This window comes from Labeo rohita, unplaced genomic scaffold (genome assembly GCF_022985175.1).
Source record: "Labeo rohita strain BAU-BD-2019 unplaced genomic scaffold, IGBB_LRoh.1.0 scaffold_658, whole genome shotgun sequence".
In the NCBI taxonomy this organism is placed as follows: domain Eukaryota; kingdom Metazoa; phylum Chordata; class Actinopteri; order Cypriniformes; family Cyprinidae; genus Labeo; species Labeo rohita.
Window position 1 is genome coordinate 8927 of NW_026129588.1, and position 26203 is coordinate 35129.

At 40.8% G+C, this 26203-nt stretch overlaps 1 protein-coding gene and 1 pseudogene across 1 annotated transcript; both read right to left on the reverse strand.

Annotated features, from left to right (window-relative positions):
* Positions 1-1880: 1880 nt before the first annotated feature.
* LOC127161476 (trypsin inhibitor ClTI-1) lies at positions 1881-2718 on the reverse strand. The gene is made up of 4 exons (XM_051104217.1): positions 2602-2718; positions 2376-2416; positions 2182-2291; positions 1881-2081 (listed from the first exon to the last, which is right to left on the reverse strand). Exons 1-4 carry the CDS (start codon positions 2636-2638, stop codon positions 2036-2038), a joined length of 234 nt encoding a protein of 77 aa, XP_050960174.1. The 5' UTR covers positions 2639-2718; the 3' UTR covers positions 1881-2035.
* A 9185-nt stretch (positions 2719-11903) lies between these two features.
* Positions 11904-13859, reverse strand: LOC127161473 (NAD(P)(+)--arginine ADP-ribosyltransferase 2-like; annotated as a pseudogene).
* Positions 13860-26203: the final 12344 nt, after the last annotated feature.

Here is a 26203-nt window from a genome sequence, read left to right on the forward strand (position 1 = left end):
GAAGTGTGATCATGGTGCATCAGCTTATGTGTCAACTCAACTGTTTAGCTCTTTATAATGCAACACCTGAGAGTTTGGTGCATATGTGGTTTCACACAGGGCAGTTCCTGTCATGTCAGTACCAACAGGTTTGACTGTGATGAGCAGACTCTGATCAAAAGTGAATCTGCAAGAGAAACAAATTTTCATCAGTCAATTCATTCTTCATACCATCAATAGATACAGTGTATCTTTAACAAACATTTAGATTTGAAGAGTAAATGCAGCTGCATACAGCAAATAGCTGACATGCACACTGGTTCTCTTAGTAGTCATAAATCTGTAACAGTCTAGGCTGCTTTGATATTATTGCTGTTCAGATGTCACGATAGAGAGCAGCCTACATTTCTATCCACCTTTTTCTTCCCATAAGAGTGAGGGCGGCCATTGGTAAATGTTATATCTCTGGCTTCCGGTTTCATCTGTGTACAGCTAAATTTAGCTGTACAAAACAGCTTGTTTTGCTTATAGTGATGGGTGCTTTCGAAACACTGCATGGTTTCATCATAACTGTTTCAAAAGTTTTGAAACTTCAATAGTTTGCCTTTGGAGACCGATCTATGTAAACCCCTGAATCATGCGAGTTCATTGAGATCGCCCCCCAGCAGCAAACCATTAAATCAGTGTCTATGGTTTTTACCTGATTTCGGTTCACTTTCATCCATTTATAGACATTTTTAATCAGATATTTGTGTAAATAAAAGGATTAGTAGTAGTTGATGGTCTCTTACTGGCCTCTAAATACATAATAGCATATAAATAATAACTCTCCATAAAACAAACAAACAAGCCCTGCAGATTAAAATAAAATATTTATTAAAAAAAAAAAAAAAAAAATATATATATTATACAAAATTCAACAAAATGTTTTTCAAATGGAAACGGTGACAAAGAGTTTTGATGTTCTGATGACAAAGAGTTGCAACTATGGCAGTTGCGAAGGCCATTCTTTGTGTTCTTTTTAAAGAATTTTTGGAGCAGCATTTAATGTTCTTTAGTACTGTATATGATCACCTTAAATGTACACACAAGTATTACAATTTTTCTACAATAAATTAAAAACACACAAGAATTTTAACATTGCTTTTATAGCAATAGGCCATCAAAAGTCTGTTTTAACCAGCCTAAGTTGTCCTGTTTTATCATTGCAAGTAATATGAATCATGTAGACTATGAGACAAAATGTTTGTTCTCTGAACACTTGTTGCCTTTTTCATGTTCTGCTATTAGAGATAGAGATATAACTTCACCACACAAGAAGATGATTGGCCCATGCAGTGGGAGTAATGTTGTGTTTTAGGGTTTATTCAATGTAATGCTGGTTTACTGGTGGCGCTGTTGATATTAAATGCAGTGTGACATTGGAACTACAATTATCTGATTTTTTGTACCGTTTGATTAATTCTCAGTTTCATTTAAAAACTACCTAGTAGTTTAATTTTGTAGCACTCAAAGGTTCTACTAAAAGCGAATTCTAAATGATTTAATCAAATATTGAAAAAACTATTGTTTCTGTAGCGACTTCAAATCTAAAATGTCTGCAACAAATGTGCCAGACTGAATTCAACATTTGACATAGCTACAATATATCAGAACTGTTGCCAAAAAAAGTTGCTTCTGCCCCAGGATAGAAGTCCACTCAGTTCAAACGCAGACTGTTCACCCCATACTCTTATAACGCCACATTTTTCCAACAGTCTCCAGACCCTCCTTACTGATGTCTTACTGTCCGAGCTTGGCAGTTTTCTTCTGATTCCATTTTCTTACAATAAATAGCTACATGAGTCGTGATAAATAGTGCCAATTTTAACTAAAGACAAAAAGTACAAAATAAATACTTATGCAAGTTTTTATTAAAGAATTCAAATGTTTTAAACATGACACACAACAGGGGAAAAACACTTTATCTTAAGACAAACACCATTATCTTAAGACAAGCAGCATGTGGTTCCAGCCTTCATGTTACATCTACAGAGCATAAAAGAGTGGATCCATCTCAGCATTCACCCCTCTTGGAGATTAACGTGTTGACGTTGTCTTCCCTATGACAAGAGAGTCAAATATTTTTTTAAAAAAGACACCAGTAAAAACATTATAAACATTCAAACCATAGATAAAAACAAAACACTACAAACTACTTACATATTTCTAATACACAGCATGCATTCGTTGGGGTATGTGACTCCATCAGTACCACACACAGGCTTGTAATTAAGGGGACATTTGGGCAGTTTGTACTTATAGCATTTTGGCTGCCAACATAAGTACACAGAATACATTAGATACGTACACTTGTAAAATAAAACATCATGAATAGGTTATAATCTTCAACCCACCTCTATAGGGCCACCAGGGATGACAGCAGCTCCTACCAAAGCTGTTTAGAAAAATATAAAACACACACAGAAAGAAAAAAGTCATCCCGTTAGTGCCTGCTATGTATTTTTTGTAGTTTAGACTTAAAAGGATTAAAGAAAAGATCACGTTGTTTATGTTACAAAGCATGCTCTCAAAACATCAGACTTTGATGTTCCTTATTATCAAAATCAGTTACAGACTCACCTGCCAAGCAGAGTACCAAAACAATACGTCCCAACATGTTTGCTTGTATACACCGATGTGTTGACTGTGTAATCAATCACTCTTTGGTGTGCTGAGTTCCTTTTAAAGCAGTTTTGCTCCCACCCACAGAGAGTTTACACATTTACAGTGTCACTCGAATTCTACCTTGTGATCACCTGGATTAATCAGTTTGTCCAATAATGGCAGACAGGAAACAAAGGAGCTGCCTGAAGTTCAGGAAGTAGTGCAGCTGTGCATAAAGCCGATTGTAGATTATAAGTGGTTGACAAGTGGTGATTTTAGCTTTCTTGTCACCTGTCTTAAAATGTAAGGGATACTGGAGCTTGGCTGGGGTGGTGGGACTGCTCGCGGCGGGCGCCGGAAAATTTCCCTTATTTTCAAATCCAAAACTTGATGCAGGTATATTTCTGACTTACAGATGTACTTTAAGTGCTCGCGCTGTGTCTGACATGAAGGACAAACAGATTTCCAGTCATTACAAGCGATGCAACAGGTCCAGTGTAGTCCGTCCCAAGCTGTTGTGGCATTGTAGACAGGGTGTAGCGCAAATCGTGTCAATCCAAATATAATAAATTAGGAAAATAAAACGACCTCAATAGAACGCCGCCAATGAGAACGTCACAGCAAATACAGTAGTATACAGCAATTTTAAAAAATACAGTAAGTCTCTGTATTTGGGGTCTGACGTCACAGAAAATTCCCATAATGCAATGTTTATTACAGTTATTTACTGCAAAGGGAATCTGTAGTATTATACTGGGTGATATACAGTTAATAACTGTAGAAATTACAGAAATGTCTAACAGTGTGGACTTCTCCTTTAATACTGCAAAATACATCCGATGTTACAGTCACTGCCCTTACCATCCAGAAAAAATAAAAAGAACATCCCATTCGAGTGAAGCGATTTGTGGAAACTGTGGTTCCTAATTATTGTGATCCAACATTTTCCTCGGATTTCAGGATGAAAAGACAAACATTTCAGGTGAAGGATAAATCCACTTCTTACCTCCGAGATCTATATGACCTTATTATCTTTATTGTGAGCAACCTTATTAGGCTTATCATTATTGCTGATCACTGTTGTTGTGCTATGATATTGTAATATTTACCATTATATAATCAGAGAAATATAGAAACATTTATGAAAGTGTCACTCCACAATACAATAGCAAAATATATAAATATGTATAGTATTTTTATATTACATTAATCAGTGTCTCTTTAATACCGCGTGGTTTATATACATGTTGCTGCTGATTAGGCTGACATTTTTGACACACCTACCAAAGAAGAGAAAACGTATCTCAAACCCCGTTGCACACCGTTAGCAGGAAACATGTCATTTAACGCGGATACTGTAGCAAAACGTTGCGCATCGGTTTGAGCTTGAACTTGCCCCCTGTAAAACACTGGTCAAAAACACAACACAACGCACCTGAATAAGCTAATCAATGGGTGCTTCTCATTTTTTTATTTGTGCATCCTTTGATTCCTCTGTCCTTGCTTCCTTTCCTTGCGCCTTAGCTCCACCCCTTCAGGGTGCGAGGGAAGGACACAAGGAAAAGACGCGAGGACGGAGGAATCAAAGGATGAACATTGCAATATTCTTGACCACTCAAGCATCACTTCAAAGTTCCAAGGAAAGGAATCTGCCCAAAGGAATCTGCCCATATGTTGTTAAAGTTCGTTATTTAGGGAAATCATAAAAAATGTGAATAAAGCAAGAAGCCCTGTTTAAATATTTGACATTATTTAAACTGCAAAGGTAAAATATAAATGTAAATTATTACAACAGATGTGAAGGGGGAGGAGAATTTATACATGCGTCACGTTTAGTCCATAAAACACTTCCGCAAAGGATACACCTGTGTATCCTTGCTGATGACTCTTCAGGAAGATTCTTCACTCCTCGATCTTTGCCTCCTTGCGGTGCAATTAGAGAATTGAGATGTCCTACAAGATGGCTGAGCTCGATCAGTTTCCGGGTCATAGGATGGAGGACAGATGAGTGAAGAGACGAGGAGGGATATTGAGAAGCACCCAGTGTCTTGAAGATCACTAGAAAGCTACAAGCAGGTGTTTGATTGGACACCCCTGTCTTAAGTAAATTGTTTTGTTTTAATTCAGGTCGTTAGTTCATCATTATTACATGCCAAGAAGAAAAGACATATGACACCTCCAGGTGGTTTGGTAGTTTGATAACCAAACTGAAGTGGTATTTGCCGTGAAATGTGACAATGACACTTATAGCTGGGGTTTTTTGAGAACAGGTCTAACACTTTGTCAGAGTACTAAAAGTGAAAAGATCATGTCACGTTTTAAGTTGCAGAAAGGTATTTTGTTTAACCCTTTGAGCGGTACGGTCCCACATATGGGATTCTATTTTCTGTGCCCCTGGGAGTACGGTCCCACATATGGGATTTAGAACGTTCGGTGACGTCACGCAACTGCCAAATTCAAACTGCGTTTTCGCGCGTTGGCTGGCGCTGAGCCACAGAGAGACGCTTGCTGCGCTTGTCATATAATCACAATTGAGCAGTGTTTTCAACGACTTAACGTTTATTTTAGGTTTCAGGAATTTAAATACACAGAAGTACTAGTAAAACAATACATTTAGAGTTTGTAAAATACACACAAATGTCTGTGGAAGCAGCAATAACAATCCATTCAAGTATAATTTGCCGACGTGTTTGATTTATATCAGATACACATAATGTAAGCAATGATATAATTCACTCCATTCCTTTCCCACTTCACCAGCCACTTACTTGCATGTATTTCGGGAGAAACTGGTGATTTTACATGCTGTAAATCCGGCTGACAGGACTCTCTGAATGGCAGCGCGAACAAACATGGCGGCGCCCATCTCACGATATAGATCACGATCCAGATCATTTATAAAGGTTTTAAAACAGCAAAATACACTCACTTACACGTATTCGTGAATCGGAATATCAGATAGTTGAAGACATGGTAAGCAAGTGTGTGAATATTTTGAATAAAAAAGGAAAAACGAAATAAAAGCGATACGTCTGTCATACAAAATTTTCTGTTTCAAGGTGGAGCTGGAGGGATGACGGGGCTATGATGGACACGAGGGAGCAAGGAGCCTAAGTGGAGCTGATGGGTCAGAGGGCTGAGGTGTCCAGGGCTCAGAAGCTGGAGGAGCAGACAGGGGATTCTGGAGGTGGGGACTGGAAGGCCTGAGGTAGAGCAGACTGAGGATGAGCTGAGAGACTGACAGGAGCCAGCAGAGGCAAGGCAGAGGAACAGATGGATTCTGGAAGAGGTGGTGGGAGAAGGAGGCTGGGTGGGAACTCAACAGGAGCTGGGCGGAACCTGCAAAGACACAGTAGATTCAAAGCTGGGTGGAGCCAGAGGAAATGAGAGAAACAGAAGATCATACTCTTCCAGAGTATTAAATAGCAGAGAGGCCGACAACAGCTCACCTTCGGTACTCCCGTGGATGCCGGCACATGCACCTGGGCAGACGTGTAAACAGGCTCCTGGGTGATGGTAGGCTTTCTAGTCGCTTTCTCTTGTGATGGCTCAAAAATCACAGCAGGCTCGATCTCTCCATCTCTGGAATCTGGGAAACGCTCCGTACAGCAGGGTGATGGCTGGCTGGGCTCTGGATCGGGAGTGGGACCGGTGATATCCTCCACTGGGTTGATGGTGTAAGCCAGGGGTGCCCAAACTCAGTCCTGGAGTGCCGATGTCCTTAAGAGTCTTGCTCCTACATGCCACAACACACCTGCTGGAAAGTTTCTAGTATGCCTATTAGCTGGTTTGGGCAGGGTTGCCAACTTTTAAGTTCAGCTTGGAGTGAGTTTTTTTTTGTTTGTTTGTTTGTTTGTTTGTTTTCGATTTTACATATAAGGGGATAAAAATGCAGTTGAATGCCTTTTTTAGCACCATTTTAAACACCCTCTGGTGCTCTTCGTTTCGGAGTCACACTTGTGCTCTTCGCGGTCAGAAGTGACCGGACACCTGTAACGCATCTTGTAATTTTTTTCAGTAAAACCATTCAAATTCATTTTTGTTTAATAATATTTTTTTTTTTTTATTTTGCATTTTGAGAGGGTTTGTGGTAATAATTAATATTTATGCTGTAATTAATATCCATTTTTTTGCCATTGAGAATAATTAAAATTTTATTTATTTTTTTTAAATTATTATTTTTTAATTAATGCAGTATTTCAGGTTAAAATAGAGACTCAGCCATTCAACACTAATTTTTGAAGGCAGATTAGCGCCATCTGGTTGTAAAAAACGAGAAAAACATCTGTAATGACAGGTGTAACTTGATGCCTGTATAGTTCTCTACAGAGCAGCTTGTGAATTGCCTAGTTGTTTTTAGACAATTGATTCAGCATTTTTATTAGGTGGAATAGCTGAACATACATTTAAATAATCTCAAAGACTATTTCTTATCCAGTTTGGGATAGTTTTTTGTTATAAATATGATTTGAAGTGTTAATTTTTTGTATTATGATTACAGTCAAACCTAAACATTGTGTTAGAAAGAGAACACAAGGAAGTATTTGTTACCCATTTTTTAATTCAGAATTTGTACAAAAAAAAATACAATTAATTCCTTTTTAACACTTTATGTCTTTTGCACTCTAGATATGTATTTTTTTTTTTTAAATTTTTATATTTTACATATTCTCAAAATTTGCTGTGTTACAGTTCATTTGTGTGTGTGGATGTGTGAGAGAGACAGAAAACATTCCACACACAGTCAAGGGTTGTGAGATTTGATGACAAGAACAAGAGCTGCAAGAAATCAAAATGACAAGCTGTCACTCGTCTGAGATATTTGAGAAAAATGGGTAAATGTACAGTCCATGGACATGAGAGAAACCTGGGTAAGCAAGTTGTGAAACAAACGATGCATGACCTTCAGGAACATATCGCCATGTGACTATTATTATTATTATTTTTTTTTTTTACTTCTTATGCTGTTGACACAAAGCTTCTTCAAAAAAAAAAAAAAAAACGCTCGAAACAATGTAATGGAACAAGCCCGAGCTTCCAAATGCACAGTTCATAGGTGTGTGTGTGTGTGTGTGTTTATGAATGTGTATGTTTTAGAGTAACACCCCTTCACTGTTGTGAGCTTTCGCTGAATTATGACTGAGTTATTGAATGGATTTTACATATTCTCAAAACTCTGCTCTGTTTATAGACACCGTAGTTCATAGGTGTGTGTGTGTGTGTGTGTGTGTGTGTGTGTGTGCACGTCTGTGTGTGAGTGGATGTGTCTACATCAGTGTCACCCCTTCACTTTTTTCAGCGTTGCAGCTGATTTGTAGATTGTATACATAGATACTCTCTGAATTTGTATATGCAAGAGAGTGTGTGTCTTTTGCACTCTGGATATGTAATTTTTTTATATATATTTTTTTTTTATTTTACATATTCTCACTTTGCTGTGTTACAGTTCATTTGTGCGTGTGTGTGGATGTGTGAGAAAGAGACAGAAAAATTCTCTAAATTTTTGCATTTTTGTCGTTTTCCCATTCATTTCCTGTGGTCGGTCATTTTTGACCAAAGAGCACAAGTTGTTGTTTTTTTTTTTTTGGAATCGTGCCCTCATTTTTTATGTGTGTTCACATTCCAAATGCCATAAAAGTCACTGAATTTGGTACCGTTCTGATGAAGCTGTGATTTTTGAAAAATTCAAAACCGAAAATGTTTCGGTCAAAAGTGACCGAAGAGAGGTGTGTATATAATGTGTGTGTGTGTGTGTGTGTGTGTGTGTGTGTGAATGGGTGTGTTTATGAATGGGTGTGTTTTAGAGTGTCACCCCTTCACTGCTGTGTACTTTTTTTCAGCATTGTGGAGGAATTGTAGATTGTACACACAAAAATTCTCTGAATATTTGTATTTTTGTCGATTTCCCATTCATTTCCTGTGGTCGGTCATTTTAGACCAAAGAGCACAAGTTGTTTTTTTTTTTTTTTGGAATCGTGCCCTCATTTTTTATGTGTGTTCACATTCCAAATGCCATAAAAGTCACTGAATTTGGTACCGTTCTGATGAAGCTGTGATTTTTGAAAAATTCAAAACCGAAAATGTTTCGGTCAAAAGTGACCGAAGAGAGGTGTGTATATAATGTGTGTGTGTGTGTGTGTGTGTGTGTGTGTGTGTGTGTGAATGGGTGTGTTTATGAATGGGTGTGTTTTAGAGTGTCACCCCTTCACTGCTGTGTACTTTTTTTCAGCATTGTGGAGGATTTGTAGATTGTACACACAAAAATTCTCTGAATATTTGTATTTTTGTCGATTTCCCATTCATTTCCTGTGGTCGGTCATTTTAGACCAAAGAGCACAAGTTGTTTTTTTTTTTTTTTTTTTGGAATCGTGCCCTCATTTTTTATGTGTGTTCACATTCCAAATGCCATAAAAGTCACTGAATTTGGTACCGTTCTGATGAAGCTGTGATTTTTTGAAAAATTCAAAACCGAAAATGTTTCGGTCAAAAGTGACCGAAGAGAGGTGTGTATATAATGTTTGTGTGTGTGTGTGTGTGTGTGTGTGTGTGTGTGGGGTGTGTTTATGAATGGGTGTGTTTTAGAGTGTCACCCCTTCACTGCTGTGTACTTTTTTTCAGCATTGTGGAGGAATTGTAGATTGTACACACAAAAATTCTCTGAATATTTGTATTTTTGTCGATTTCCCATTCATTTCCTGTGGTCGGTCATTTTAGACCAAAGAGCACAAGTTGTTTTTTTTTTTTTTTTTTTTGGAATCGTGCCCTCATTTTTTATGTGTGTTCACATTCCAAATGCCATAAAAGTCACTGAATTTGGTACCGTTCTGATGAAGCTGTGATTTTTGAAAAATTCAAAACCGAAAATGTTTCGGTCAAAAGTGACCGAAGAGAGGTGTGTATATAATGTTTGTGTGTGTGTGTGTGTGTGTGTGTGTGTGTGAATGGGTGTGTTTATGAATGGGTGTGTTTTAGAGTGTCACCCCTTCACTGCTGTGTACTTTTTTTTTTTTCAGCATTGTGGAGGAATTGTAGATTGTACACACAAAAATTCTCTGAATATTTGTATTTTTGTCGATTTCCCATTCATTTCCTGTGGTCGGTCATTTTAGACCAAAGAGCACAAGTTGTTTTTTTTTTTTTTTTTTTGAATCGTGCCCTCATTTTTTATGTGTGTTCACATTCCAAATGCCATAAAAGTCACTGAATTTGGTACCGTTCTGATGAAGCTGTGATTTTTGAAAAATTCAAAACCGAAAATGTTTCGGTCAAAAGTGACCGAAGAGAGGTGTGTATATAATGTGTGTGTGTGTGTGTGTGTGTGTGTGTGTGAATGGGTGTGTTTATGAATGGGTGTGTTTTAGAGTGTCACCCCTTCACTGCTGTGTACTTTTTTTCAGCATTGTGGAGGATTTGTAGATTGTACACACAAAAATTCTCTGAATATTTGTATTTTTGTCGATTTCCCATTCATTTCCTATGGTCGGTCATTTTAGACCAAAGAGCACAAGTTGTTTTTTTTTTTTTTTTTTTTTGGAATCGTGCCCTCATTTTTTATGTGTGTTCACATTCCAAATTTCACTGCTGACCATTTGGTACCGTTCTGATGAAGCTGTGATTTTTTGAAAAATTCAAAATGTACTTTTTTTCAGCATTGTGGAGGATTTGTAGATTGTACACACAAAAATTCTCTGAATATTTGTATTTTTGTCGATTTCCCATTCATTTCCTATGGTCGGTCATTTTAGACCGAAGAGTACAAGTGTGACTATTTTTTTTTACGACCACTTAGCCTGCTTGAATCATGCCCTCAATTTTTTTTTGTGTTGACATTCCAAATGGCATAAAAGTCACAGAGTTTCATACCATTCCGATGAAGCTGTGATTTTTAAAATTTTAAAACAGAAAAATTTTCGGTCAGAAGTGACCGAAGAGCACCAGAGCACCCTCGAGGACCTTCCCGGGACTTTTTTTCGAGGTGTTTAGTCCAGCGTTATGTAGTCCTGTTCATTAAGGCCTGTTTGTAATGTAGTCAGGTAATGCGTCAGGTTTGCTGGATCTCAATAATCCACTGTGTGATCCTTGAGAGAGCAATACCTCTGCTTGAGCAGGCGGCAATATACAGCAGGCAAATCCATATGGGGGAAAACACACAAATAAGGTAGAAAGAAAAAGAAAGAAACCAACCAACCAACCACTATTAAGTTCAGTTTTGGTCCTGTCTTCCATCACAATGTTGTTGTTATAGACTTTACTTGAGACAAAAGATTGAAGATCCAAACAGAGTTTTTAGGGGGTAATCCACAAACATAGTGAAAACAGGCAAAAGGTCTGAAGCATAGAGAGGGCGGTCCAAACACTAATATCCAGAGCACAGGCAACAGAGGAAACAATGGAAAAACTAAAAAAAAAAAAAAAAAAAAATAACATTCTAAAAGCACACAGGAGCATGTGAAATCAAGGGCTTAGAGTAGCAATAACAAGGTTTTGGCAAAAAGCCTTTGTCAAGGTATGATTTCTTGCATGGTAAAGAGAGGTATAAATTGACAATTAATCATAATCAACAGTCAATTAACATAAAAAAAAAAAAAAAGGTCTCACTAAACAACAAATACTGAGCACAAAATACTTATACAGCAACGTAGCTCTCATTGTTCAACACACTATGTGCGTATGCTTGATCGTTTCATTAAGATTATGTAGTTAGTGAGGCAAAAACATTCTGGAATCGAGTGCCCTCTAGTGGACGACCAGGGCACCCCAGCCGGTGATTGTAACAGTTGTGCAGAATTCAAAACTCACAGTCTTTAATAATAAATCTAACAGGACATAAACATATACATGATTAGACAATGGAATGAAGGACACACAAGAGCTTAAATACACAAGAAAAGCAATCAAGGAGAACAGGACTAACTAGAGACTAACTAGGGCAAGACAAGACAGAACACAGAACCAAAGCAACATAAGCATAATGCAAAACATCCAGGGAACTAGAAATCCACTGCACAATTTCAGTTAATGCAACACAAAAATATTTTACTGCCATTTTACAATTTTACTGGGAATGAATAAAGTTGAGAGCAAATGGTGAATTATGTTGACAACCATATATGCTTAGCAAAAAATAAACACTCAATAACAAATCCAATTAAACAAAATGTTGAATGAAATTTTATTGATATTCAGATAAGACAAGTCCGCTTACATTGCAATACTTGTTTACTAAACATGGTTTAGTTATAACAATGAGAAACATGCCATGTCTAAAAGTTAACTGGTTACCAGATAAACATTTTGGGAAATAATGCTATAATTAGTAAAACATTAAAACCAGCAACATGGTTTCCACTGTTAAACAATGCACAGTTCAGGTCACTTCTTTTTCCTGAGCTTTTCAATGTGTACACAGTGTCACACCAGGCACCTTCCTGTCCTTTTGTTTTAACATCAGTGACTTTAAACGTCTCATATGGAGGAATCAGCACCTCTCTCTCATCAGGATAACTAGAATATTTAGACAAATCAACACATTTACAAGTGCAGTTTTCAGAACAAGATATAGGTCCAAATCCGTGTGCTGTGTCACGATCAAGAGAGGATGAAGCAAATGAGCCAAATCAAACTTTTTTGCCCTTAACATCCTTGTCAAATTCAACTTTTGCACCACGATAAGTTGACTTGCATCCTTTTTGTGTTTTCGGTTTTTGTTAAACCAACAATTACAATTTCTCAGTATTTTACTACTTATTAATCATTTTCATTTAACTGCTAGCTACTTTTTGATTTGAATATAGTGAGATGAACACTTCAGAGGCCTCATCATTGCTCATTTTGTAAAGCGTTGTGGTGTTATTAAAACTGCCAACAACAAAACGCTTCACTCTTCTGCACAGTGAACACCACAAAAACTCCAACATCCCAGAAACTCTTCTCAGTCTCCTGATTAAGATTGAGTTGAAAAATATTAAGTCAGTTTTTATTTTAAAGTATGTAAGTTGGTTCAACTTTTGTTTAAGTTTAATATATATATAGATTAAATTTTTTGGTTCAAGATGTATTGGTGGCAATGATATTGCTGGCAGTTAGCTATAGCAAGCTTTAAAATTGTTCAGCAAAATGTCTAAGTATAAATAAATAAATGCTTTAGAATAACATAAATGAGAATAACACAAATAAATGCCGCAGAACTGGGTCACCTAAAAGTAACTTTATTTCATTATGTTGAAGTTACAAACAAATTGTATTTTCTGACAAAGAATTACTGAATAAAACTGAGTGGAAAAAAACATTCTTTATATATGGAACTGATGTACATGATTTTGTCATTTGATTTTAAGCATTTTGTTCACCGCACAACACATTACTTTATTATGGTCTTGGTTGGTTTCTCAAATAGAGCAGCACAGTTCAGGTCACTTCTGTTTCCAGAGCTTTTCAACACATAGACAGTGTTACACCAGGGATCTTTCTGATCCTTTCTTGTCTTGACAGCAGTGACTTTAAACGTCTCATATGGAGGAATCAGCACCTCTTTCTCGCGAGGAAGCTTAGAGTATTTTGACACATCTGCACCTTCACACGTGTGGATTTTAAAACAAGAAACATTTCCAAAACCTTGAGCTTTTTTACGATCAAGAGAGGATGAAGCAAACTGGCCAAAACGAACCTCTTTGTTCAGAACATGCTTATCAAATTCACCTTTGGTACCGCGAAAAGTTAAATAACATTTCTTTTGTGTTTTCTTCAGAATCTGTATTGCATCTGTTAACAGAAAATGAAGTGAATACCATTTGTATCTCGTTTGATTGTACAGTCTTTTACCGTCACGAGTGTCATGATTAAACTGCTCATATACATTACTATCACTGTACACATAAATAGCGATTAAATGATCCTCTGTCAGGTTTTTGTCATATGGGGCCTTGACAAAGTCCTTCCCTTTTTTTCCAAGCAATTTTAAAATCAAGTGAGTTATTGATTTCCTTCTCTAGATATTTTGTCTTCACACGGTTTGTCATGTTCTCTCTACAGCCCTTATATTGGTCATCAAAAGAATTTAGTGCCATATCCAATGGATATTCTTCTGCAACAGCAGCAGCTCTTTGATCCTGCAGGAACAGGAATCATAATAATCAATCCTCAGTATTCATGTCTGTAATATTCAAACTAGAACACAATCTTACCTGTCCTAGAGCAGCTGAAATAAGAAGAAGAGCTTCAATGATCAGCAGCATCTTGATTCAGTCAAATCCCTCAGATGATCTAGTAGATCTAGCGAACACAGATGCTGAAAGACAGGAAGCACAACAGTGTTTCACAAATACTAAACCAGTGACTCTACGCATAATAGAAAGCAATATGTACACTTAACTTTAATGTGAACACCAAACTTACCTGAGAATATTGCTCTTTGTTGTTGTCAGATTATGTTTTTCTTTCTGTTTAATAGCAACAGCGAGAGGAGAAGATCAGAAGAGTCAGTCGCTCACAGACAGACGACAACGACTCTTCAAACCAGCGGCTGTTTTATATCCCTGATAATGTGTGTGTGCTAAGAAATAATAGCATGATTATGATGTATCTAGCTCATCTAAATGGTTTAGATCATTATCACTTGTGACCTGGTGTTTGTGTGGTTTCACACTGAACAAACTCTTGAGTTCCTGTCCAACATGAATGCTAGATTTTTTCGACCCCATCTCCTCAAAATGTGTAACAATGGAATGTAAGGGAATTTGTTGATAAAAATGTACTATATACATATATCAGCAGGATGTCCCTAAACCAAGCATTTAAAAGAAATAATCACAGAAAATATAACATTTATATATATTATAACTTATGTTCTGCAATTTTATTAAAACCATTGTCGATAGAGGTGTCTTTGTGTGTGTGTGTGTGTGTGTGTGTATAGCCTTTGCTCTGTAGAGTGCTTCTCGTGCAGTGTTGCCATGTCCTCTTCTTTTAAGCACCTTTAGGCTTAGTTTGTGCATGGCTCACAAAGAAATCTGGTTTATGAACTTATTAAAGTACACAGTTGTGGGTTGCAATATTTTGGTGATATTTTAAATATCAAGTATTTGGATTTATTTTGGTTGATTACAAACTTGTTCTTGTTTGCTTTTTTTATTAAAACTTATGTGACAAAACCACAATCCTTCTGGGAGAACGTACTGTGGACAGATGAGACAAAAATAGAGCTTTTTGGTAAAGGACATTATGGCACTGTTTACACAAAAAGAAGAGGCCTTCGAAGAAAAGAGCACAGTCCCTACAGTCAAACATGGTGGAGGTTCAAAGATGTTTTGGGTTGCTTTGCTGCTTTTGGCACTGGATGCCTTGACTGTGTAAACAGTATCATGAAATCTGATGATTACCAAAGAATTTTGGGGCGCAAAGTTGTGGCCAGGGTCAGAAAGCTGTGTCTCCACCAGAGGTCATGGGTCTTCCTGAAACACACTTCAAAAAGCACTCAGAAATGGTTACAAACAAAGCGCTGGAGAGTTGTGAAATGGCCAGCAAGGAGTCCAGATCTGAATCCCATAGAACACCTGTTGAGATATCTCAAAACAGCAGTTGGGAGAAGGCATCCTTCGAATCTGGCAACGTGATCTCATGATAATTTGTATGCATTTTACATAAAATGTGGCTCTACAAACGTACATTTACTAAAACGTACAATACTGAAGTTTTTACAGCATCTAAACGTACAAATACTTACGTATTTTCAGCATTTAAACATACAATACTGAGATACTGACCACACCTAAAAACGAATCCTTATGAATATTGAAATTGCGGCATTAATTTCATTATTGTTGTTTTTATTTGTCATACCAATGACCTTATGTTTTCAATTGCATTATGAAACTGTTAATCATTTATTTAATATGAAATTATAACATTTCATTATGTTCTGTGTGATTTCTGCTGCCTGCTCGTTTCCAATAGGCCTACATAATGTTAAAAAAAAATACTACCCTTTAAACTCTTAAAATAAATAACATTTCTGCAATCGTTTAACCATTCATGTATAATATTAATGTGATGGGACACAAAAAAGGCGTTTCCTCTGACATGCTGTGACTAACAATAGAACCATAAAATACACGGAACACGCATCATAATTACAAAATGAAACAATTTTATTTGTGCGCTGTAATCCAGATCTTGAAAATCCATACGATTGCAAGGAACGGACCCAAATTTAAAGTGCCCCTATTATGCCATTTTAAATGTTGCTAATATTGTTTTAATAGACTCCCAAAACAGGTTTACATGTATGCAAGGTCAAAAGTTCGAGCAGAGTCTGATGTTCATCAGGAACTCCTCAGCCCAGAACATATTTGTGGCGGTCGGGTCTTCTGTCAGCAGCGTCATGTGCGGGAAGGAGGAGTAGGGACGAGGAAATCAGTAACATATATAATGTAACATATGTAACAATAACTTATAAGCTAAATAAAAAACAACTTTAATAATTAATAAGAAGTACTGAACTCTGCAGGGCTGCGGCTCTCCAGGACCTGAGTTCGCCACTCCTGCTTTAGACAATCTACAAAACGTAAATTACATTTTGTACTGTATATATTACAAATGAAAGCTACAGATTGTACTAAATGCCAGCTTGTTTATTCTGCTCAAGGTAAGGATTTATAAAGTCCACATGTCATAGATGCTTCTAACCACAGGTCAAGAGCTGTCATTCCAACCACACAACTTTGGATGCTGTGTGCAAATGTTCATTTGAACTACAGTGTTGGAAAATACTTACTTGGTGAGCTATGCAACTTGGGCCACAGTGGTGGAGTTTTAGGTACATGGGGTAGCCAGGGGGGCTAAGGCTAATTCAGAGGGTCCATAGACCATGACAGAAAAATCAGTCTATAAGTCCAACCTGGCATAAAAAAGCATGAGTAAATCCTATGACTTCACATTTCCCAACATTATCTTATATTAGATATTTCAAAGAATGCGAGCAACAAAACAGTTGCTGATAGCCATCGACTTCCATAGTGTGAAAAAGAATTCTCATTTTTGGGTGAACTATTCCTTTAACCTAACCATATTATGTCTTTCTCATCAGAATGAGTAATATATTGTCAAACAACAAGTTTAAAAAGTTTTGATTCTTGATCTTATAGCCTAAAACTTTTGAACAACAATAATTTAATTTAAATATTTTATTTGTTTAATTTAGAATCTTTGTAACTTCAATCAGTCAGAACTGCTCAAATTACAAATACTACAACTACTAACAATGCATGTAAAATTTTTTACATGTCTAGAACTCACAGTTTGTCCAGTGTGAAAAAAGAGCTTCACAAGTGTTTCATTATGATGAGGTCAACAGTTTATATTTAACATATCCTGATCACACTTCAGCGGACCACACTTCAGCTCAAAACACACGCATTATTATTAGCTAAATAAAAAGCAGTTGTACAGTTGTAATATATCAAAGTTTAGTAAAAGAAGTACAGAAAGTAAGAAGTGCTGAGATATGAAGCATGTTTATCAGAAGTAAAGAGCCTTAAACAGAAACCAAATGCTTATTTCAAATCCAGATGCACAGATTTTCAGAAAACCTAAATAAAATCTAAATCTGACTGGGCACTCAAACCTCAGGACAAACTACAAGACGTAAATGACATTTTGTTCTGTATATATTTGAAATGAAACTACAGATTGTACTGAATGCCAGCTTGCTTATTTTGCTCAATGTAAGGATTTATAAAGTCCACATGTCATAGATGCTTCTAACCACAGGTCAAGAGCTGACGTTCCAACCACACAACTTTGTGATGCTATGTGTGAATGTTCATTGGAACTACAGTTTTGGGAAACACCGACTTGGTGAGCTATGCAACTTGGGCCACAGTGGCGGAATTTTATACATGGGGTGGCCAGGGGGGTGGCTAAGGCTAATTCAGAGGTTCCATATACCATGACAGAAAATCAGTCTAAGATGTCAGTTTTACATACATTCTAAATCATAAACATCTTAAAGACATCTAATATACGTCTATTTGACATCTGATAGGAAACATCCAATAGACATACTGCACATGAGCAAACACTCTAAAAATATGTCAAATATGTAACATAGAATGAAGTCTGTTTAGCTGTTAGTGTTTTATCATTCATCGGCTGTAAAAAAACAACAAAAAAATCATTCTGAAAGTGATCCAAATGATATGTTCCCCTGTATCGTTATTGTTATAGTCGTGATGTGGACTCTGCTATTCTCTTAAAGGGGTGGTTGATTGTGATTTCATTTTTTTAACTTTAGTTAGTGTGTAATGTTGCTGGTTGAGCATAAACAATATCTGCTAAGTTGTAAGCCTAAAAGTTCAATGCAAACGGAGATATTGTCTTTTAAATTTATGGCAGTTTAATGCTTTCCGGTTTGGTGACATCACAAACCCAAATATTTACATAAACTCCGCCCCCGGGAACATGTAACAAATGGGGCGAGGCAAGCAGAGGAAGAATTGTTGGCATGCGGTCAAAACTAGCAGTGCATGAAAAAATCTATTCATATATGAATCGAGATTCTGTTTTCTAATGATTCTAAAGGATTCACAACTTTCAAAATCAGTGTTGTAAAGCAGCAGTTTATAATCTTGTTTCATGCATCCCCTCTGCTCTGCATCTCTCTGTGTCTCTCTTACACACACCCCTGGCTCGAGCCCTCCGAACCCTTTGAGATCTGACTAAACTGCCCTTTTGGTCCGATCTGGGTGCCCCAGGTTCACGATTTCTGCAGAGGGGAACGCACGATTGTGCCCTCGTATTATACTGTCACACCCCTGGACTTTTTAGTTGGTTTCTCCCATCATTTCCCCCTGCAGCTCTGTGTGTTTGGTTTCTTCCTCATTGTCTGCACCTGTGGGTGTTAATCAGTCTGTCTATTTAATGTGTGTTTACCCTCCTACCTTGTCAGACCTTATCGTTACCTCCCTGTGTTTCCTGTTCCTTGTGGATTATTAAAGACTGTTCGTTTCACTACATCGTTCGTCTGTTTCTGCCTGAAGCGTGACAGAAGGTCTGACCAATACAGTTGTTTTTTTTGCGTGTTCCCCCCCGTTTTGTTTCTCGTTCGTTTTTTGTTTCCGTTGTGTTTTCACTGTGAATTCCCTACTCCGTCCGGAATTCATCCTCCTTCGGCTGAAGCAGGGGGATCTACCGCTCGAGGGATACACCGTCATGTTCCAACTAGTAGCTCACACCACCAGCTACCCGGACGACGCGCTCTGTGCGTTCTATGATGCGAGTCTAAACGGCGCATGCAGAGCGCCGTCGTCCGAGGACGGCCCTCGAGCCGATTTCGCCTCGTTTGTGGAGTGGACACTGGCGAGAAACCGATCCTCGTTTCCCGCCTGTTCCTTGGAGAATCTCACCAGTGTCACTCCGGACCCAGATCTCAACAAGCCACCACCCCGACCCACGGAATACCAGCCAGAGCCCACCGATGACGGAGAGCTAAAGCCCGCCACGACCAGCGAGCCATCGCAGAAAGGAGCGACAGAGCTGCTGATCGTCACGGAGCCTGAGCTGCATGAGCCGTCAGACCAGGTGCATGAGCCAGCCACTATGACTGGAGATATCAGTGGAACAGGAAATTGCTGAGGACAGCATTACCCACTGCACCACCGCTGAGGGTGAGCTTAATTGGATTTTGGGACATACGAAAAAAGACAATGAACCTGATCTATGTTTCCATGAGGATTTAAATATTGAACCCCCTGTAAATTCTGAACCGTCCATATACTTAAATTTCCCACCCACCCTCCCTCAGTTGTCTCTGTTTAATGGCCATAATTGTAGCGTTTGGGCCAATCAGACACACAATGGTTCATTTGATTCGCTAAATCAATGATTCATTAAATTAACAAATAATCACAGACCCCCTCGCCCAATCCACAACACTGTCTGCCGGGACGTCTCCAATGGCCCACCAGGCCCCTGGTTACCATGGCAACCAGAATACCTCGGCCAGATCAGATAAACTTTACAACCTGCAAGTATGTAGAGAGAATCTCCCCCTACTTAAATCTATCTAAAACAGAAACATACTGCTATAGGAAATGACTACTCTCCCATTCATTCACAGACTTATTCACAAACCTATCCTTGACCTTCCTATCACGCATAGCCCAGGTCATTGTGTACAGTATTACTGCATTGTATTTTCATTTTGTCTGTTGTATTTGTATTTGTCTTTCTACTGTTTTATGCATGCGTTATGATAGATGACTAGTTGTATAAACCACCTATGTCATGTTTGGTTTCTTTGAATTCGTATTTTGATGATCTAAAAGATGGTGTAAATTAGATGTTGATACCCATGCAACATATTAGTGTTTTAAGAAACCTTAGTAGTTTTGCATCAACACCCAATCGAATTACATATGCAAAATACCATGCTCACAGACAAAGAGTCGTAAACTTTCCCTCCAAAGGTGAAAGTTACCATTGGTTCGCGGAGCTCCTGGAGGTGCAGCCTCCAGAGAGCTTAAAGGCCAAAGGTTGACCGCCTCCCTCGTTCTTCCTTTGCTTCCTCTTCTCTGTCTTATTCGTCTGCAACATCTTCCGATTGCTGCCCATGTGGAGGAACCCACGGGGAGCCTGAGCCAACATACAGAGCTGTGGCTCTCGACCACAAAGAGCCAGACATTTCCACTCAACCCTGGAATTCATCTTCATGACTCGCCTCAGTCAGTCAGTGGTTCTTTTAGAACCTAAGATGATAAGCTAGAACTCTTCAGGACTTCCCTAAGCACGCACCAGGCCTTGCGGCCTTGTCTTTCCATTCCACAAAGATCACAGGACTTCAGCTGGGTCCCCCTCAGCTCTTGGTTCTTCTTCACTTTTCACATGGGAAGAAACTCCCAGTCACCAACGAGTCAGGACATCTTTGGAATTCATCACTCTTCAGACCCGGAAGAACGTGATTGCAATTCCAAAACCACCACTGCTCCAAACCATCAACACTTTCAGAGACTGCATTTGGACACTTGTTTGACGACCAAGGCAATGCAAGTATTGTACACTTAACTAAACAAACAGAGGTTTAGTATAAGCTGGAGACAGCACTGATGGTTTCACAGCAGGTGGTTAACTGACTCTTTTCATAGCTTCATTTTCTTGTCTCTCTCTAACTGCTTCTCACTGACCATTCCCCCATGTATGAGTGATTTTGTGTTTGTTTGTTTAGATTAGTTATGTGTTAGTCCTTCGTTAATAAACTATTGTGCACAAATTACATGAGTTTTGATTCTGATTCTGCCTTGCAAATTAATGTCCCTTTACGATTCCGATTCGAGCTACATGCTCTAATGCAATGGTACTTTAAGAAAGTTATTTTCTGTGGCCAAGAAAATATCATTTCTTAGAGTTGATATAAAGATTATACTGAATGTTCACTGAGCAAACAGATTACTTTATGGAAAATTGATTCTGCTACAGTTACTACTGGCAGCTGATATAAGTAATTGTAATTAATCATAATTAATTGTAATTATTTATATACATTTCCCTTTGAGCTAAATCGTGACATAATGTTTCAACCATGCCACCACTGCTGCCTGTCAGTCCCTCTGCTCACCCTCAGCCCACCATCTGTGCGGTGGGTTCACCGCAGGTCTGCCAGTCATCATCGGTGTCATGGCTGGAGGATCCCTTATCGTCGCCTCCAGCCTCAGAGTCCTGGACTCCACCTCGGCCCTCCGACTCTGTGGCTCCACCCCGTCTCACAGCTCCCTCGTCTCCACCATCGCCCGTCGGTCCACCAGCTCCATCGGGCTCCATCATCCTTTCAGCTCCGCCCCGTCTGTCATCATCCCACCTTCGCCTCAGGACTCCACTCCTCCAGCTGCGCCTCATCGCTCCATCCCACCGGCTCCGTGGAACTCCTCCATCCCTCTGGCACAGCCTCAGTCCTCTGTCGCTCCGGCTCCACCGCGGACCTCCAGATCTCCGCCTCCGTCTTGGTCGCCAGAGCCTTGGGCTCCACCTTGGCCCTCCGGATCCTCGGTGTTGCCCAGGATCATCGGCTCTCCGTCTCCACCTCGGGCTCTACCACCACCTGCTCCGCCTCTGTCATCAGCCCCCGGGAGTCGTCAGTCTTTCCTCCACCATGGGTCCTCCCTCCATCGGCTCCACCGTGGGGTTCCATCATGGCTGCGGTCTGGGACTCACCTGGCTCCTCCTGCTCCAGCCCCCTCCTGTCACCTCCTTGGCTCCTCTCTCCGTCATCACCTCCATGGACTATTCCATCACCACCCTGGACTCCATCTTTTGCCCTCCTCCCAGGAGTCCGTCCTCCGCCGAAGCCCCCTCCTAAGAATTGGTACATTGTGTTTTCCCTGTTTGTCGGCGCGAGGACGCACCTTCCGGGAGGGAGAGGTAATGTCACACCCCTGGACTTTTTAGTTGGTTTCTCCCATCATTTCCCCCTGCAGCTCTGTGTGTTTTGGTTTCTCCCTCATTGTCTGCACCTGTGGGTGTTAATCAGTCTGTCTATTTAATGTGTGTGTTTACCCTCCTACCTTGTCAGACCTTATCGTTACCTCCCTGTGTTTCCTGTTCCTTGTGGATTATTAAAGACTGTTCATTTCACTACGTCGTTCGTCTGTTCCTGCCTGAAGCGTGACATATACACTGTACAGACAGAGATTTTCCACATAGCTATGAGAAGCGTTAAACATGGACGCACATGCAGTTGAAGTCGTAGCGAGCAATACTTGCTGGCAAACACTTCTCATTGTTACAAAATAAACAATAAATAATGCCACACCAAACACCAGCGAACAACAGAGAAATCCACGTGGAGAGTAGCATAGAGTCCAGAGTAGCATTAGCATGTGAACGGTAGACCAGACAATGAAAGAAAGAACGATAGTCTCTTTTATAGGGCGTGGCTCAATGACTAACAGGTCTCCTCCTTCAGGGGCGGCTCCCAACACCCTTACACGACGCCGAGGGTGACCACAACAGTGAGGAGCAGGATGATCCAGGTGACTCTGGTGGAAGTCCAGTAGTAAGGTGGGATTTAGTATGTCATCTCTGGGCACCCAGGATCATTCCTCGGGTCCATACCCCTCCCAGTCCACGAGGTATTCTAGGTGGCCCCCTCGACGCTGTGAGTCCAAGATTTCGTGGACCGTAAAGATGGAAGGTTGGTCAAGGACTTCTGGAGGAGGAGGTTCCGCTTCAGCTCCCGTGTGATCTGTGGCAGAGGAAAAGAAGGGTTTTAGAAGTGATACATGGAACGTGGGGTGTATGCAGTACCCCGGGGGGAGTTGAAGCTGGAAGGTGACATCATTGATCTGCCTCAGGATCTTGAACGGACCAATATAGCGGGGACTCAGCTTGCGGCAGGGTAGACATAGACGCAGGTCACGGGTGGACAACCAGCAAGTCTTCTTCTGGCGTCCACAAATCTTGTCCGCAAAACTGCCCACTGGAGATGGTGATGAGTCCCACACTCTCTCGCTCTCCCGAAACCAGTGGTCTACAGCTGGAACATGGGAGGGTTCCTCCATCCAGGAGAACAGCGGAGGCTGGTAACCGAGTACGCACTGGAAACGTGTTAAGCCGGTGGTATCTTGGCGGAGAGAGTTCTGTGCGTACTCGGCCCATGGGAGGAACCTGCTCCAGCTGTGCTGGTCCTCGTGACAGTATGCCCGGAGGTAACGTCCCAGCTCTTGGATCTTTCTTTCTGTCTGGCCATTGGTCTGTGGATGGTAACCAGAGGAGAGGTTAACAGAAACACTGAGTAGCTTAAAGAAAGCTTTCCAGACATGAAAGATGAATTGAGGTCCCCGGTCTGACACAATCTCCTCAGGCAAGCCGAAGTGACGAAACACCTGCTGGAAGAGATGTTCAGCAGTCTCAAATGCAGTGGGCAACCCCTTTAATGGGAAACACTTGTACATCTTGGAGAAACAATCAACCAATACAAGTATACAGGTGTTACCTTCGGAGCTCGGTCACAAAGTCCACTCCTATATGGGACCAGGGCCTCTGTGGAATGGGTAGTGGTATCAGCTTTCCTGTGGGAAGTTGACATGGAGATGTAGACATAGTACAGAGCAGCTTTGGACGTACCTGATGGTATCAAGGCGCATACTGGGCCACCAGTAACGGGACTGGAGGAGCGAGAGGGTCCGTTGACTGATGAGCTGCACCCAGAAGGCGTAGACGTTGGGAGTGAGGAACGAAGATCTTCCCTTCTGGGCATTCCGGCGGAGCGGGCTCCTGGAGGGTGGCTTGCCTGATGGTTTCATCCTGATCCCAGAGGATGGGGCTGATGATCAGGTTGGAGGGAATGATGGGTTCAGGTTCTGAAGGGGAATCTGAGGAGAACTGTCGTGAGAGAGCATCAGCAGAAATGTTCTTGGAACCGGGTCGATAGGTGATCTTGAAATTGAAGCGTGTGAAGAATAACGCCCAATGTGCTTGTCTGGGGTTGAGACGCCTTGCTTCTCGGAGGTAATGGAGATTTGTGATCTGTGATGGTAAACGGATAAGCTGATCCCTCTAATATGTGTTGCCACTCCTCCAGGGCTAGCTTGATGGCTAGTAGGTCTCTGTGGCCCACATCGTAGTTTTGCTCCGGATCTGGGTGATGTAGTAAGGGTGCAGTACTAAAGATCTCTTTGAGCCATTGAAATGCTTCGTGGGCGGCGGTATACCCCTCAGGAGGGAGGTTAACGGAGCCATGATGAAACTGTAGTTCTGGATGAAGCGTCCGTAATAATTTAAGAATCCCAGGAAGCGTTGAAGTTCTTTGACTGTGAGGGGTTGTGACCATTCTTGAATCACAGATACTTTCCCCTGATCCATCTGCACGTCCTCAGCATTGATGATGTAACCCAGGAACTGTACTGATGGACGATGGAATTCACATTTTTCAATCTTGAGGTAAAGGCTGTGCTGTCGTAGCTTATGGAGGACCTGCTGGACGTGCTGGCGATGTTCGGCCAAGTTCCTGGAGTATATCAGAATATTATCTATGTAGACAACAACGAACCGATGGAGGAACTCCCGGATACTTTGTTCATAAACGTTGGGCGGATGGGCTCATGGATAAGCTGTACGGCATGACCCGGTACTCATAATGCCCCGTAGGTGTCACAAAGGCCGTCTTCCATTCGTCTCCCACATGAATACGAATGAGGTTATAAGCACTCCGCAGGTCCAGCTTCGTCAAGACTTGGGCCCCACAAAGCTCTTTGAGGGCAGCTGGGACCAGAGGGAGAGAATATGGTTGCTGTCTGATGTGGGAATTGAGTTGACGTAATCGATGTAAGCACGTAAACCTCCATCCTTCTTGCCCACGAAGAAGAAACTTGAAGCAGCCGGCGAGGTAGATGGTTGGATAAAGCCTTGACTCAGAGCCTCCGCAATATACTCCTCAATTGCCTGGCGCTCCGGGATGGACAGAGGATATACTCGCCCCTTGGGGAGCTGGGCTCCAGGCAGCAACTCGATGGCACAATCCCGTGGCCGATGCGGTGGTAAATGGGTGGCTGCTTGCTTGCTGAAAACATCCTGGAATGCCATGTACTCAGCTGGGACTTCAGGGGTGAACGATGGTCCTTCAGACAGTGCTCACTCCAATGAATGAAGTCACAGGGTTCCCAGCTGAGTTCAGGACAATGTTTTTGAAGCCACAAGCGTCCCAGAATGATACGGACGGTGGAATCCTCCAGTACCAGAAACTTTTTTCCTACCGTGTGAAACAGTCCAACTTGTAGGGTGATGAATGGTGACGAATAACGTACCGTCCCATGCCCCAGTGGCTTTCCCTGTATTGTCTTAACTGCAAGCATTTGGAAATGGCATCAACGGGGAAGTTGAAGCTGGTTTAAATAGTCCTGGGAGATGAAGTTGCCGGAGGATCCACAATCTACCAGAGCAGAACCACATACAGAAGAATTAGAAGTATGCAACGTTATAGGCAGTAATGCAAGGGAGGTAGTTTCTACCTCTGTGGAAAGGGTACTCACCACGGGGCGTGGGGGTCTGATGGGGCAGGTATGCAATACGTGACCAGGTCGTCCACAGTAAAGACATAATCCATTAGAAATGCAGCAATTCCGTTCAGTGCGAGACAGGCGAGTTGTGTCAATTTGCATGGGTACTGGGGAGCTAGCAGCCACCGAGGCAAGCTGAGGAGTGGTTACTGAGGGCTGGCAGGTGGCTAGTCGCTGGGAAACCCGGGTGGTTCTCTGTAGGAAAGACTCCAGTCCAATGCTGTCGTCATACAATGCCATCGCGGCGCGAATGTCGGGGTTGAGTCCCTGTCTGTAGGCTCCCAGCAGCGCAGTCTCATTCCAGCCGCTAGCCGCAGCCAGCGTGCGGGAGTGTGTAATCGTTAACAGAAGAAGTATCTTGTTGAAGACGGAACAGTTGATCGGAAGTGGTGAATGTACCAGCGGTCGTGCTGAAGACCTCAGAGAAATGGCTTGTAAACTGTTCGTATGAATGAATAATGGGATTTTCAGAGTTCCAAATGGCTTTTTCCCACTGTAGGGCCTTACCAGAGAGCAACGAGATGAGGAAGGCGACC